This window comes from Asparagus officinalis, chromosome 8 (assembly GCF_001876935.1).
Source record: "Asparagus officinalis chromosome 8, Aspof.V1, whole genome shotgun sequence".
Taxonomy (NCBI): Eukaryota; Viridiplantae; Streptophyta; class Magnoliopsida; order Asparagales; family Asparagaceae; genus Asparagus; species Asparagus officinalis.
Genome location: NC_033801.1, coordinates 130537110 through 130550715, shown reverse-complemented (window position 1 = coordinate 130550715; position 13606 = coordinate 130537110). Strand labels below are relative to the sequence as shown.

The window sequence follows — 13606 nt, the reverse complement described above, 5'->3', positions numbered from 1 at the left end:
CTTATTAAGATTAACATCCATATTATTCTAGAAAGCAGATGTTACAATGAGTTTTGCTACATTGACCTAAAATATGGGACCAACAACGGGGACATGTGAGGTAATGATGGTCAACTTATTATGCAATAAGAGGATGACACTTCACATGTCCCTCCTGTTGGTCCCATATTTTGAGTCCTTAAAAAAATTTTCATATAATTACGTTTATTGGTTAATATGGCTTTTAAGCATTTGTATGTAGGTTTATCGACTGCATTTAGGAACATAATAATCTGTCACTAGCTTTTTATTGACCGAGTACAGGAGAAACCCGTGAGGCTACATAAAGAAGGCAAAGCACTATCAAAAAAAAAAAAATCATGCATGTTCCTCTTTAATGCATCCCATAATTAATGACGCCCAGCCTATTACGTGTTGTTCCTTTGTTGGATTTGGTCTTCCGACTTTTTAATTACTAGGAACAAAATCATTACACTTTTCATACAACTGCTGCAGAGAGGAGAGAGGAACAGCTGTCTGTTGGTTGTAGGATTGGATTGGAAATGGGCCAGGGCCTTGTTCCAATATTTTAGGTGGCATAATCATGGCGTGGCCACCGACGTGGGCCGATGCTGGGCCGGGTTTATTATCCTCATCGGCAAGCAGGAGTTGAGCTTTATGATGACAAGGACGTGTTCATACTCTCTTATTTTATTACGATGGAGGATCCACATCATCTGTAATTAAACGTAAGCTGCCCCGTCCACGTTCTCGCATCGGAAAGAATGAATAGAGAATTGATTTTTCGCTGTTTGGTTGGTTTTCTTGAAATAAAGGAAAAGTATATTGATGATGAAAACAATTAAGAACGGGTTTCCATTCATTTCCTTACAAAAAATCTAGGAAATGTAACCATTATAAGAAATACATTTCTTATAATTGATTTCCTTGAATTTTTGACCAACCAAACAGCCCCCTTAATAGCATAACTAAGCAGATATTCAATAGAAAGATGCGATTCTTGTTATTATTAAAATTTGCACAAAACTTTTCTAGAAGAAATCCACCCTCATAAATAACGCATCCCCTTACCGATGCAGAAGAAGATTATAACTAACAACATGAAGCAAAATACACCCGGTGGGCTCTTTTCAACACAAATACCAGAAAAACCTGGAGCTTTCTCGTGATCTCTCACACTTTTTAACCTTCACAGCATTCGCATTGCAGCCGCAATTGGTGTGAGCACTGGAGCTCAAATGCGAAATCACGTTGAACTACAACTGAACTACTCTTAAGCTGCACAAAATTAAGTCATTATACACTTGATTAGCGGCACGACGAAAAAGATGGAAGAAAAACCGCACTAATATGGAAACCCATGCATGGTCTTCTCTTTTAAGTTACATGTTGGATGTTGGCAGGCCTTCGGCCACAACCAACGAATTATGGAACACCAGGATGCTTCCCGCTTTGGCCAAAGGCTTTAGAATCTGCAGAGATTTGCGCGGCATCTTGAGCGCTTCACCAATTAGAACGTACTTCCAAGATTATGTACCATTTATTGCTGTCGCATGGTTCCCGTTTTCTAAATGCTTCCCGTTCATCTGGGTTCGCTGTCTCTGAAAATAAAAACCAGGAAACATAACATGTCAGAAGTCGACATTTGCTATTACATCGAAGCCATACCGCATCCATACGGTGCCAGGCCTCTTAAAAACATATTATGAATTGAACATTTCAGAAAGGAGTCAAAATTTTAGATTATGTGTAAGCGTACCCAATCAGCCGTATCGCCAGAATTCCCATTCAATAGCTTGTGGTTCTCCTCTTTAGCTCTGTCTTTTTCTTTGGTGCTCAGTGGCAACAATGGGGCAGCTCCACCGGTTCGATCAGGCATTTCTGTACCAAAGAAAGAAAACTTTACAAATGCACGTCTCTGTCACTGATATATCAGTTCACAAATGTTAGTAGACTGATTCTGGGGTTATCCATCAATATTATTGATCATTTCATAACCGGTTCACAAACCACAAGGACATCATACTTTGAAAAATGTTTCCAAGTATAGGTCAACCTGGAAAAAGATATAGATGTATGAATACGATATAAAGATCAGGTTGAATGTTGTTGGGTTAAGATCAAACGAAAACAAATGAGCCTTGCAGACCAAGACAGGCGGGTTCACAGAATTCAGCATACAGCATGAGATTCTAAGAGATCTAAAACTGTTCCTAGAGATCTCAGATAAATGAAGGATATTCTGGAAGCCTTGCATATTCATTCGTCTGAATTGGATTTGCTTTTCACCTTTACCAAATATACGAAGTGCAGTTTTCTCCTGCTTTGCTTTACAGATCTCCATGTACCATTTTTCTGTTCTTGTTCACTTACAGACTTACACTGCAGCTGTTTTAAGTCCTTTTATTTTCATTAACATAGTTTTCCTTGCTTTCCGTTGGTTTTTTTCATAAACATAGGGATAGATCAAGATTTCAGTAAGCCTGAGCCTATGCACTTCACTTCTAAATGGGGTGCGCAGTTTCCGCGTGTAACTGGAGACGGGGAGAGGAAAGGGTGTGTGTGTGGGCTGGGTGGGTGGGGGGTGGGGGGGGTGGGGGGGGCCGCGCGAAGAGTAAAGAGGGGGAGGTGGTGTTGGCAGGGGGGCGGATTTCGTCAGCAGGGCGAGACGCTGAGTAAACAAGATCGATCATATGTTCTAAGTTTACAGTTTTTGCGAAGTGCTAATGTTAATGAGATGATAGTTGGAGATGTTGGCATCTCATGAATCCTGTTAAATCCCACACGAGCAGAGAAGAGTAGACAGGGGAAGTGTGTGCAGAGGGGTGGGCGTGTGTAGTTTGTTTCTTTGGGTTTTTTGTTTTTTTTGGGCTGGTGTGGGGGGGGGGGGAGGGGGGGGGAGGGGGAGGGTGGGTTCTCTGAGCGAGGCGAACGAGCACTAAACAATATGCAAAATTTCCTAGTTACCATTTTAAAAGTGCTAATTGTTAAAGAATGATCGAGTTCGGGAAGATTGTGATTTGATTTCAGCTGTTCATCCAAGAGCAGCATGTCTCTGGATCTTTGTGCAAGTTGTCAACCCTCGTCCTGTCTGACACCGTGTTAGGTCTGAACTGAAGATACTTGGACTATTGTCATTATTTCGCTGTCTCCAACTCAAATGCATAAGAAACTCTAAGAGTCGCAACCTTCACTCCTCTTTTCATAGTAGATCAGGGGTTTAGTCATATTATAACATGTTGCCATAAAAGTCGTGATATTAAACCATATCTTGAAATCGGAAATGTGGATAAATGAAAGAAGCAGAAGCAGTTCCGCATGGCTGCTGACTAAACCATGTCAGATACAAGCGTCACACTACCTAGTTTGACTAGATGGATGTAACCTCATGAGCAAACAAAAAACATATTAATCGATGGGTTCTCAATTTGTGTAAGCAACGGTATGAATGAGACAGAACATGTTCATAGCGGGTGTCGATTTTCAAATGCTTGTTCAAGGTGCTGAAGCTAAACCTTAAAGGGAGATGTGATACAAGCAACATGATAAAATGAAGAACAACACCTGATAGCTGGCTGTCAAGCGAAAAAATACCCACCAAATTTACATGGCTACCCTGAGAATAGAAGCGCTGCAAAACGAGGTTAGAGGCAACAATCTACAGCAGAAGGAGTGACAATCGAAACTATACAGAAGAAACTATATCTACTACCCAGTGGCGCAATCGACACGAAACATCCGACGAGGTAAATGGCGTTGCGAGATAAGCAATTATAAGGGTCAGACTCTGATGACAGCATCATGCCACGCAAGAGTTCTTGGATAAGACCTGCGACAATCATAGAGGATATGAATCACAAGGCAAATTGAAAGAAGAGTAAGTAAGAGTTCTTAACCTGTAGCCTCTTAGAACCATATGTTATGTAAAGTACGCACAAAGACAAGAGTCGAATGAATCAGGTGGGCAGTAAATATTGCGAGAGTACCACACATATGCCAGACCGACGAACTGCAAACAGGGAGAGCGACCCCAAAGTTGAGACATGTGATTAGCATAATATCTTAATGAGCCTTGCTCATGGGGTGCTATGCTCCCCAATCTGGAGGAATTGCGCACACGTGGAAGAAAAAGAAAACAAGCCCAAACGTGAAGATACCTTACACATTAGTGAGAAGAGAGCGACTTCCCACGCGTTGCTAGGGGCGGGGCAATTATGATCCTTTACCTCATTTCTATTATGGATTTCTGTCTTTTTTAAAGCTGATGCCCATGAATAGTTTACACTCGTTACTTAATTTCTATAAAATCTATATTAGCAGTCATATCTTAAGTGCACAGCTACCTACACATGTCTGTCTACATGACAATGTATCGTTTTGGGACATCTCCTTATCTCCTATCTCCTATTTTTTTCCAGTTCTCTCAATCGTATTTGATCATTCGTATATAGTTTACATTTTATGAAATTTCCCTTTTTCCTGTTGTACAAAGGGTTATGAGAAGTATGACCTCTTGTAATCCTCTGGCACATTTTCATATCCCTAACCAATAAAATTTTTTAGGTGTCCAACTTCTGCTGTATCCCTGCGTCATAGCAGAACTGGCGTGCCACTGCTGCCACTTTTAATCATGACTTTTAAGCTGCATTAAGCCTAAATACCTGTATAGCAGCATAGTGTGCTAACTTTAGAGATTCTTGTAACTTTACTGATGAGTTTAGTGTAGCGACATGCTATTCATAAGGAGAAATCTGGTAGTGACACAGATTAGTCTATCCTTGCTAGATTCAAACCCTATATAACAATATTCTTAATAAGGCTATTTGCTACCATAAAAATGCTTGTCTACACAAGCTATGGTGCCCGAGTATAACATTGAGCCTTGATCGTGGAATATAATATCTTTATGCAATGTTCTGGTAGACAATTTCCATTAATATCTTTGGTTAATGTATTTCCACAGCAAAGCAGTACGCATAATCGATTATTACCTGAGCAGCAAACTTTATATATAGTTAGCTGAATTGCTTTACTGTAGTCATGCTTCTCCTTGCACCCACAAATTCAGACGTATCTACCAGTCTGTGCGTTATGACCTACACTATCGGTTTCCTCTCTCTACTGTTCACACTACTTAGAAAACTCATACATATCCCTTAATGCCATCTTGAAACATATCTATAAGGACCCTTAGAACCATGGAACATCTCCTTATTCATACCAACTCAATATCTCGTTCGTAGAACGAATGGCGCATTTGGCGTCCTACACCTTTGCAAAACACTAATGATTTTGCACAATATGTATGTTTCTAGGTATCTAAATCCTCTATAATCATGACATCCTGTCCAATCCCACCAAATATTCTACTTAAACTATGACTGAGGACAGCTTACATATAATAAACAAGCACAAACATGTGTACAAACCTTATGCATTTATTACGGTGCCTGGACTATTGCAAGAGTTTTGTAGCCTCAGACCTAGACCCCATTTTTATGATTGAGATTGGACTGTGCTTGTGTCCGATCTGCTCTACACAAGTATACTGAAACATAGCGTTTCCTGGCCAATGCCGGCCATCTACGTTCCCAGTAATGACATGAGCCAATTGCTGCGATGTATCAGTCGGCTGCTCACTTCAAGCCCAGTCATATATTCCACAACTATCTTATCATCAATTATACGCTTTAGGCGAACGCCACGTATTCGACATAGTTGCTGCTAGGCTGAGGCCTTAGCTAGCCACCAATTTGATTTCTTCCTATAATACCACCTCCTTCACCCACAAATGAAACGCCTACTGAAAACTCCATCAAAGTACGCTGGTCCCACTTTTCAATCTGTTTATGAGATTCTGTTATTTACATATCCTATATATTGAGCCTAGCAACACCATCACACCTCCTGCACGCGAAACTCCCTGCGCGGGCCGACAGTTAAGCTTCTTATTACGTGTGCATACACGAGGTCAATGGAACTCGGGACTACAGGCGGGGGTACGTTGAATGTCTATCTTTAAAAACAACTACCTCGACCTTGCATTTAGATTCCAACGAACATTTCTGTTACTTCTTTTGTCAAGCTTGCATATGTATTTCTCTTTTGATCTCGTTCTCATGTGACACCTTTTTCCACAATAGTCAGGCTTTGCTCAGTGCTCCTCTCCCCATGTAGTTTGCAAATGAGTCTGATTATTCTTTTTTCACGCATTACTTGTCCAGATGTCTCCACGGACAGGCGCCATGCTTCCTTATACACGTGCGACATTTCACCTCTTCATTTTATCATAGTAAACGCTTTCTTAGCAGTTCTACTTTTGCCCGGGCCGGCGTTCTTGCCTTATTTTAGTTGTAAGTTCTAATTACTGATAAACTTCTGTTTGGCGATTTTTTTATGCATATTGGTGACTACCCAGCAACGAAAATTATCTGCTTCAGGCTTCTCAGTCTTACGTGATTATCTACATTTTATTCTACTCCAATCTTCCCTGGCAACTATCATGGCTCGCCGATATATGTAGGTACTAATTCCTTCTGCCAGTGTTTTGATAAGTTATTTTTTCATGACCATATTGATCGCGAGGTGCAACTATCAAGATTGCTCTCGTTCACCTACAATGGATTTCAGCTGTGTACAATTTTTGAGTGCCCAACTGAGACGGTACTGCGCTTCAGCTCCACCTGATTGCAGAGTTCCGAAACCTATGCCACATTGCCCCGCCCCTAGCAACGCGTGGGAAGTCGCTCTCTTCTCACTAATGTGTAAGGTATCTTCACGTTTGGGCTTGTTTTCTTTTTCTTCCACGTGTGCGCAATTCCTCCAGATTGGGGAGCATAGCACCCCATGAGCAAGGCTCATTAAGATATTATGCTAATCACATGTCTCAACTTTGGGGTCGCTCTCCCTGTTTGCAGTTCGTCGGTCTGGCATATGTGTGGTACTCTCGCAATATTTACTGCCCACCTGATTCATTCGACTCTTGTCTTTGTGCGTACTTTACATAACATATGGTTCTAAGAGGCTACAGGTTAAGAACTCTTACTTACTCTTCTTTCAATTTGCCTTGTGATTCATATCCTCTATGATTGTCGCAGGTCTTATCCAAGAACTCTTGCGTGGCATGATGCTGTCATCAGAGTCTGACCCTTATAATTGCTTATCTCGCAACGCCATTTACCTCGTCGGATGTTTCGTGTCGATTGCGCCACTGGGTAGTAGATATAGTTTCTTCTGTATAGTTTCGATTGTCACTCCTTCTGCTGTAGATTGTTGCCTCTAACCTCGTTTTGCAGCGCTTCTATTCTCAGGGTAGCCATGTAAATTTGGTGGGTATTTTTTCGCTTGACAGCCAGCTATCAGGTGTTGTTCTTCATTTTATCATGTTGCTTGTATCACATCTCCCTTTAAGGTTTAGCTTCAGCACCTTGAACAAGCATTTGAAAATCGACACCCGCTATGAACATGTTCTGTCTCATTCATACCGTTGCTTACACAAATTGAGAACCCATCGATTAATATGTTTTTTGTTTGCTCATGAGGTTACATCCATCTAGTCAAACTAGGTAGTGTGACGCTTGTATCTGACATGGTTTAGTCAGCAGCCATGCGGAACTGCTTCTGCTTCTTTCATTTATCCACATTTCCGATTTCAAGATATGGTTTAATATCACGACTTTTATGGCAACATGTTATAATATGACTAAACCCCTGATCTACTATGAAAAGAGGAGTGAAGGTTGCGACTCTTAGAGTTTCTTATGCATTTGAGTTGGAGACAGCGAAATAATGACAATAGTCCAAGTATCTTCAGTTCAGACCTAACACGGTGTCAGACAGGACGAGGGTTGACAACTTGCACAAAGATCCAGAGACATGCTGCTCTTGGATGAACAGCTGAAATCAAATCACAATCTTCCCGAACTCGATCATTCTTTAACAATTAGCACTTTTAAAATGGTAACTAGGAAATTTTGCATATTGTTTAGTGCTCGTTCGCCTCGCTCAGAGAACCCACCCTCCCCCTCCCCCCCCCTCCCCCCCCCCCCACACCAGCCCAAAAAAAACAAAAAACCCAAAGAAACAAACTACACACGCCCACCCCTCTGCACACACTTCCCCTGTCTACTCTTCTCTGCTCGTGTGGGATTTAACAGGATTCATGAGATGCCAACATCTCCAACTATCATCTCATTAACATTAGCACTTCGCAAAAACTGTAAACTTAGAACATATGATCGATCTTGTTTACTCAGCGTCTCGCCCTGCTGACGAAATCCGCCCCCCTGCCAACACCACCTCCCCCTCTTTACTCTTCGCGCGGCCCCCCCCACCCCCCCCACCCCCCACCCACCCAGCCCACACACACACCCTTTCCTCTCCCCGTCTCCAGTTACACGCGGAAACTGCGCAACTAAACAATATCAAAATTTCCTAGTTACATTTTCAAAGTGCTAATGTTAAAGAGATGATAGTTGGGAGATTTGGATTCATTTTCCTGTTCATCCAAGAGAGCATGTCTTGGATCTTTGCAAGTTTCAACCCTCTCCTGTCTACACGATAGCAACTAGAATTGGACTATCATATTCCTGTCTCCAACTCAAGAGAGCATAAGAAACCTAATCCACCTTCACCCTCCATTTCATGTAAGATAGGGTTAACATTTATAAATTGCCATAAAGCTTATATTACAACCACTTGAAAACTGAAATGTGATAAAGAAGAACAGAGCAGATTTGCCGCATGGCTGCTAACTAAACCATTCAGATAAAGCTCACACTACCTTAGTTTGGACTAGTGGGAGAACCTCAATGAGCAAAAAAAAACATATGTAACTGGTTTAATTTGTTAGCAACGTATAATAACAGAACTGTTCCATAGCGGGTGAATTTTAATGCTTGTTCAAGGTGTGGCTAACTTAAAGGAGATGTATACAAGCAAACATGAAAAATGAAACACACACCTGATAGCTGCTTGTCAACAAAAAATACCACCAAATTTACAGTGTACCTAGAATGAAGGCCAAACGAGTTAGAGCAACAATCTACCAGCAGAAAGTGACAATCGAAACTATAAGAGAAATTATCCTACCATGCAACGACAACATCCACCGAGTAATGCTTGCGAGAAGCAATTATAAGCAGACTCTGAATGACAGACATCATCCACGCAAGAGTCTTGATAAACCTGCACAACATAAGATATGATCACAAGGGCAAATTAAAGAAGAGTAAGTAAGATTCTAAACCTTTTACCTCTTAGAACCATATTTATGGTAAGTACGCACAAAGACAAGAGTGAATATCATGTGGGATGAAAATATCAGATCACCACAACCATATAGGACACCCCGACGAACTGCAAACAGGAACACCCCAAATGAACATGTACATAATATCTTAATGAGCCTTGCTCATGGTCTATGGCTCCATGAGGAATTGCGAATGGGAACACCCAAATGAAGATACTTACAGTTAGTGAGAAGAAGCACTTCCCACGCGTTGCTAGGGCGGGGCAATGTGGCAAGTTTCGAACCCTGCAATCAGTGACAGAAGGCCAATACTCTCAGTTGCACTCAAAAATTTACAAGTAAAATCCATTTAGTGACAAGCAATTCCTTGATAGTTGATCCTGATCAAATATGTCATAAAAATAACTTATCAAAAAACTGGCAGAAAGATTGTTACCTCGCGACAGTGATAGTTAGGCCCAGGAAGTTGAGTAGAATAAAATGTAATAATCCGTAAGAACTGAGAAGCCTGAACAGAATTTTCCTTGTGAGACCAAAGCATAAAAAATCGCCAACAGAAGTTTACAGTATTAGAACTTACAACTAAAAAAGCCAAGACCCTCCGCCAAAGTAGAACTGTATAGAAGCGTTTACTATGATAAATGAAAGGGTGAAATGTCCACTGTAAAAGGAAGCATGGTGTCGTGAGAATTTGGAAAAGTAATGAAAAACAATATCAACTCTTTGCAAACATACATGGGAGAGGGAGATAGCAAAGCCTGTATTGGCAAAAGTGATCACAAAACAATAAAAGAGAACATACATATGCAAGCTTGACAAAAGAAGTAACAGAAATGTCGTTGGAATAAATGCAAGGTCGAGGTTTTTTTAAATAACATGTAATAAACATCGTCAGATGTATTTGACTAGGCTCATAAAAAGTGAAGGTAAAAACAGGAATCCATAACAGCTGAAGAGGTTGGGAAGCCCAGCACAGATTTAGTAGCATTTGGAAGGAGGTATAAGAAAACAAAGGGGCTAGCTAAGCCTAGCCTAGCACAACTATATGAAACTTTGCTGCCAAACTAGAATGAAAAGACAATGTAATATAACTGGTGAATGACAGCCCAAGCATCCAGCAATGCTCATGTCATATGGGAACGAATGGCCGCATTGGCCAGAAACGCTATCAGTTACTTGTAGAAATGGACACAAGCACGGCAATCTAACATAAAAATGGGGTCTAGGTTGCTACAACTCTTCAATATCCAGGCACCAAAACAAGGTTGTACATGTGTGTTTGTTTTAATATATGAATGTTATCATATTTAAGTAAATATTTTGGATTGCATTCATGATTAAGAATTTAAATACTAAAAATAATTTGCAAAACAATTAGTTGCAAATGGAGGACTCAATGCTGCATTTCTTCTTACGAACAATTTGGTATGAATAGAGATTTCCATTTTTCTAAAGGTCTTATGAATATTTTCAAGATGGATAGAGATTTATATGTTTCTAAGTATTGAACATAGAGGAAACATGTGTCAGTCATAACACAACTGTAAACTCTGAATTTTGGCAAGGAGAAGCATATCTAGTAAACAATTAGCAACTATAAAAGTTTGCTTCAGTAATAATATTTGCTACTTTCTGTGAAAACATTAACCAAATATAAGGATTGTTTACAGAACCATTGCATAAAAATATATATCAGCAGCCTATGTTATACTGCACCATAGCTGTGTAGACAAGCATTTTTATGTACAAAAGCTTCTTAGAATATTTTCTAAAGGTTTGAAATTCTAGCAAGGATTAACTAATCTTTCACTCCAGATTTCTCTATGAATAGCATGTCGCTACACAAACTCATCATAAAGTTCAACAGAATCTCACTAAATTACACAAACCTATGCTCTTACAGTATTTTAGGCTTAACTGGCACTTAAAAGTCATATTAAAAGGGCAGCCCAGTGCACGCAGTTCCTGCTATGCGCAGGGTCCAGAAAGAAGTTGGACCACCTAAAAATTTTATTTGGTTAGGAAAAAAAATGTGCCAGAGATTACAGAGGTCATACTTCTCATAACCCTTTGTACACACAGGAAAAAGGGAAATTTCATAAAATGTAACTATATACGAATGATCCAAATCGATTAAGAACTGGAAAAAAAATTAGCGATAGGAAAAATGTCCCAACATACATTGTCAGTAACAGACATTGTAGGTACATCAACCTAAAAGATAATGACTGCTAATAATAGTTTTATGAGAAATTAAGTAAGAAGTGTAAACTATTCATGGCATCAGCTTAAAAAAGACAGAAGATCCATAAATAAAAATGAGGTAAAGGATCATACCAATACGAATGAGATAAAGATGATGGTGAATACTGTCTCACTAATGTAAGAATTCTCTATCCCAAGTTCCTACACCAACAAACATATAAAAACAATAAAATGTCAACTCAAACAGTTGTGTACATTTTGCTACAAGTGAACCACGGTTAGCTTTTTTGTTTTCCAATGAACTATAGGTAATAGAAAGAATAGACTATATAATACACGCACCGGAAGGATCATGAACCCAAGATCCTGGAGAACAGGTCCAGGTCGGTGTAAATAATGAACTCCTCGAGCTGCCAAACCATGAATATACTAGAAAGAGAGAAAAAAAATTACAACGTAAGTGTCCAAGTTAGTGATTACCATTGTCAGTGAAACAACTTAGAACACATGCAGGACAAAAAAGATACAAACAAACAAATATGCAAGTTTTCCCGTGATAAAACATTGGGTGGAGTAACAACATGTATAAAATCATCCCTCCTTCATTAAGAACAAACATCACAACACTGGACTACTAGGTTCAAATCATTAGTTGTGACAAATGGAGAATTTCCTCCAAGAAAATATTGTTAAACTAACAGTATGTAGGACGATGGTATGAGTGAACAATCCATGTACAATAGAACCTTGACTGCATATCCAGAATTTAGACACGATAGATGAATTTCTAGCTGACATTTTCATATGAAGTAATATAGGATGCGAAGCTAATCAAGAAAAAGACTGAACTGAAAAGGTAATGGCATCCAGGAACAAGTGACTTTAAGATTCAGGTACAAAATGATAAGAAAGATGCAAAACCATATTATATGAAATTTGTATATGGTATTGAGCGGGTTGCGGCCCTCGTGACCATGAATCCTGAGGTAAGTATATATATTGAAGAAAAGTAACAGCAGGACTTGTTTCATGGAGCACTAACAACACCATCCTCGCAAACCACCATTGATGGTAGAGTGTGTAACAGTGTACTCCACACGTAAATTTGCGCCCGAGTTCATAACTTATTTCCAAGCACAGCGAAGCATCGCAAACTATCTCAACGTACATCATATCACTTTGTAACAAACACATGCATGACCCATAAAACCATAAATGATGAACTATCGGACCGTTGCCTACATTTACATATACATGTCCGATAAACGTTAAAAATCTTTGCATATTATACTGCACAATATTGAAATTTGTCTCCCAAGTTAGTTTGAGACTATGGCTCAAAATCGTAACAGGCTTCAAGTTGGTTCTATTGCAATTTACAAGACATTAGACATGAATTAAAAGGTTACAAACAAAAAAAAAAATCCTACAGCGTGACATCAAAATTGATTCCCAAACGTTTAGTTGTATGCTCGAAATACACAAGCAATTGAAAAATACGCATCATAAACCAAAGCCTATTGAATCTCATCTAAGATCAGCGATACCTGAAAGACAATTCCTGCGAGCAGAAGCTGCCACTTCTCCAAGAGAATCTGAAACTCCACGGACGTTTCTGATGCGATCTTCCTCCATAACTGCAAACAAAATATCGCGAAAATTGCCTAAATCTTTTTAATATTATGAAGAAGAAGAAAAAAAAACCTTGAATAAAAGCTCTAGAAAGAAAAGAGAGAACAAACCTTGGAAGCTTCTCGAGCAAGGTACATGGTATTTTTTTTTTTTATCAAAGCGACCTCATCCATGCCAACCCATCATCGTCGTCATCGTCATCTCATTGCCAATCACGCCAAAACCCTAATCCAATACCCCGATCGATCAAATACACGCAAAACCCTGGATCTCCGACCGCCGATCCCCCAATCGAAAGTATCGAGATTCCAAAAGCAGCGGAAATCGGAGGACCAAACTGAAACCGAAAACTCAAGAACCCGTCGGCAATGACTTTTTGTACGGTCGGGACGTCGGTGGGCCCCACGCGGCGGCGGTCTCTATCCGTCGCTCTGATCAGCAGCGGAAAGAGAAGAATTCAAGTAAAGGAGAAGACTTTTTTGGAAAAAACCCACTTCGATCCCGTCTGGCTCCTGCTTT

General features: G+C 39.9%; 1 protein-coding gene across 1 annotated transcript; it reads right to left on the bottom strand.

The window, feature by feature from the left end:
- Positions 987–13562, bottom strand: LOC109822864 (phosphatidylinositol:ceramide inositolphosphotransferase-like). The gene is made up of 12 exons (XM_020389126.1): positions 13198–13562; positions 13003–13092; positions 11798–11884; positions 11588–11656; positions 9831–9911; positions 9687–9758; positions 9472–9535; positions 9255–9357; positions 9091–9186; positions 8963–9009; positions 1760–1881; positions 987–1601 (listed from the first exon to the last, which is right to left on the bottom strand). Exons 1-12 carry the CDS (start codon positions 13258–13260, stop codon positions 1530–1532), a joined length of 966 nt encoding a protein of 321 aa, XP_020244715.1. The 5' UTR covers positions 13261–13562; the 3' UTR covers positions 987–1529.

What these genes read in the sequence shown, in the direction of transcription:
- LOC109822864 (XM_020389126.1), bottom strand. Translation starts at nt 13,260, where the DNA reads ATGGATGAGGTCGCTTTGATAAAAAAAAAAAATACCATGTACCTTGCT. An exon ending in TTGGGTTCATGATCCTTCCG is followed by an intron (nt 11,657 to 11,797) that starts GTGCGTGTATTA and finishes TTGTTGGTGTAG; the next exon opens with GAACTTGGGATAGAGAATTC. An exon ending in TGTTGACAAGCAGCTATCAG is followed by an intron (nt 1,882 to 8,962) that starts GTGTGTGTTTCA and finishes TCTTTGGTACAG; the next exon opens with AAATGCCTGATCGAACCGGT.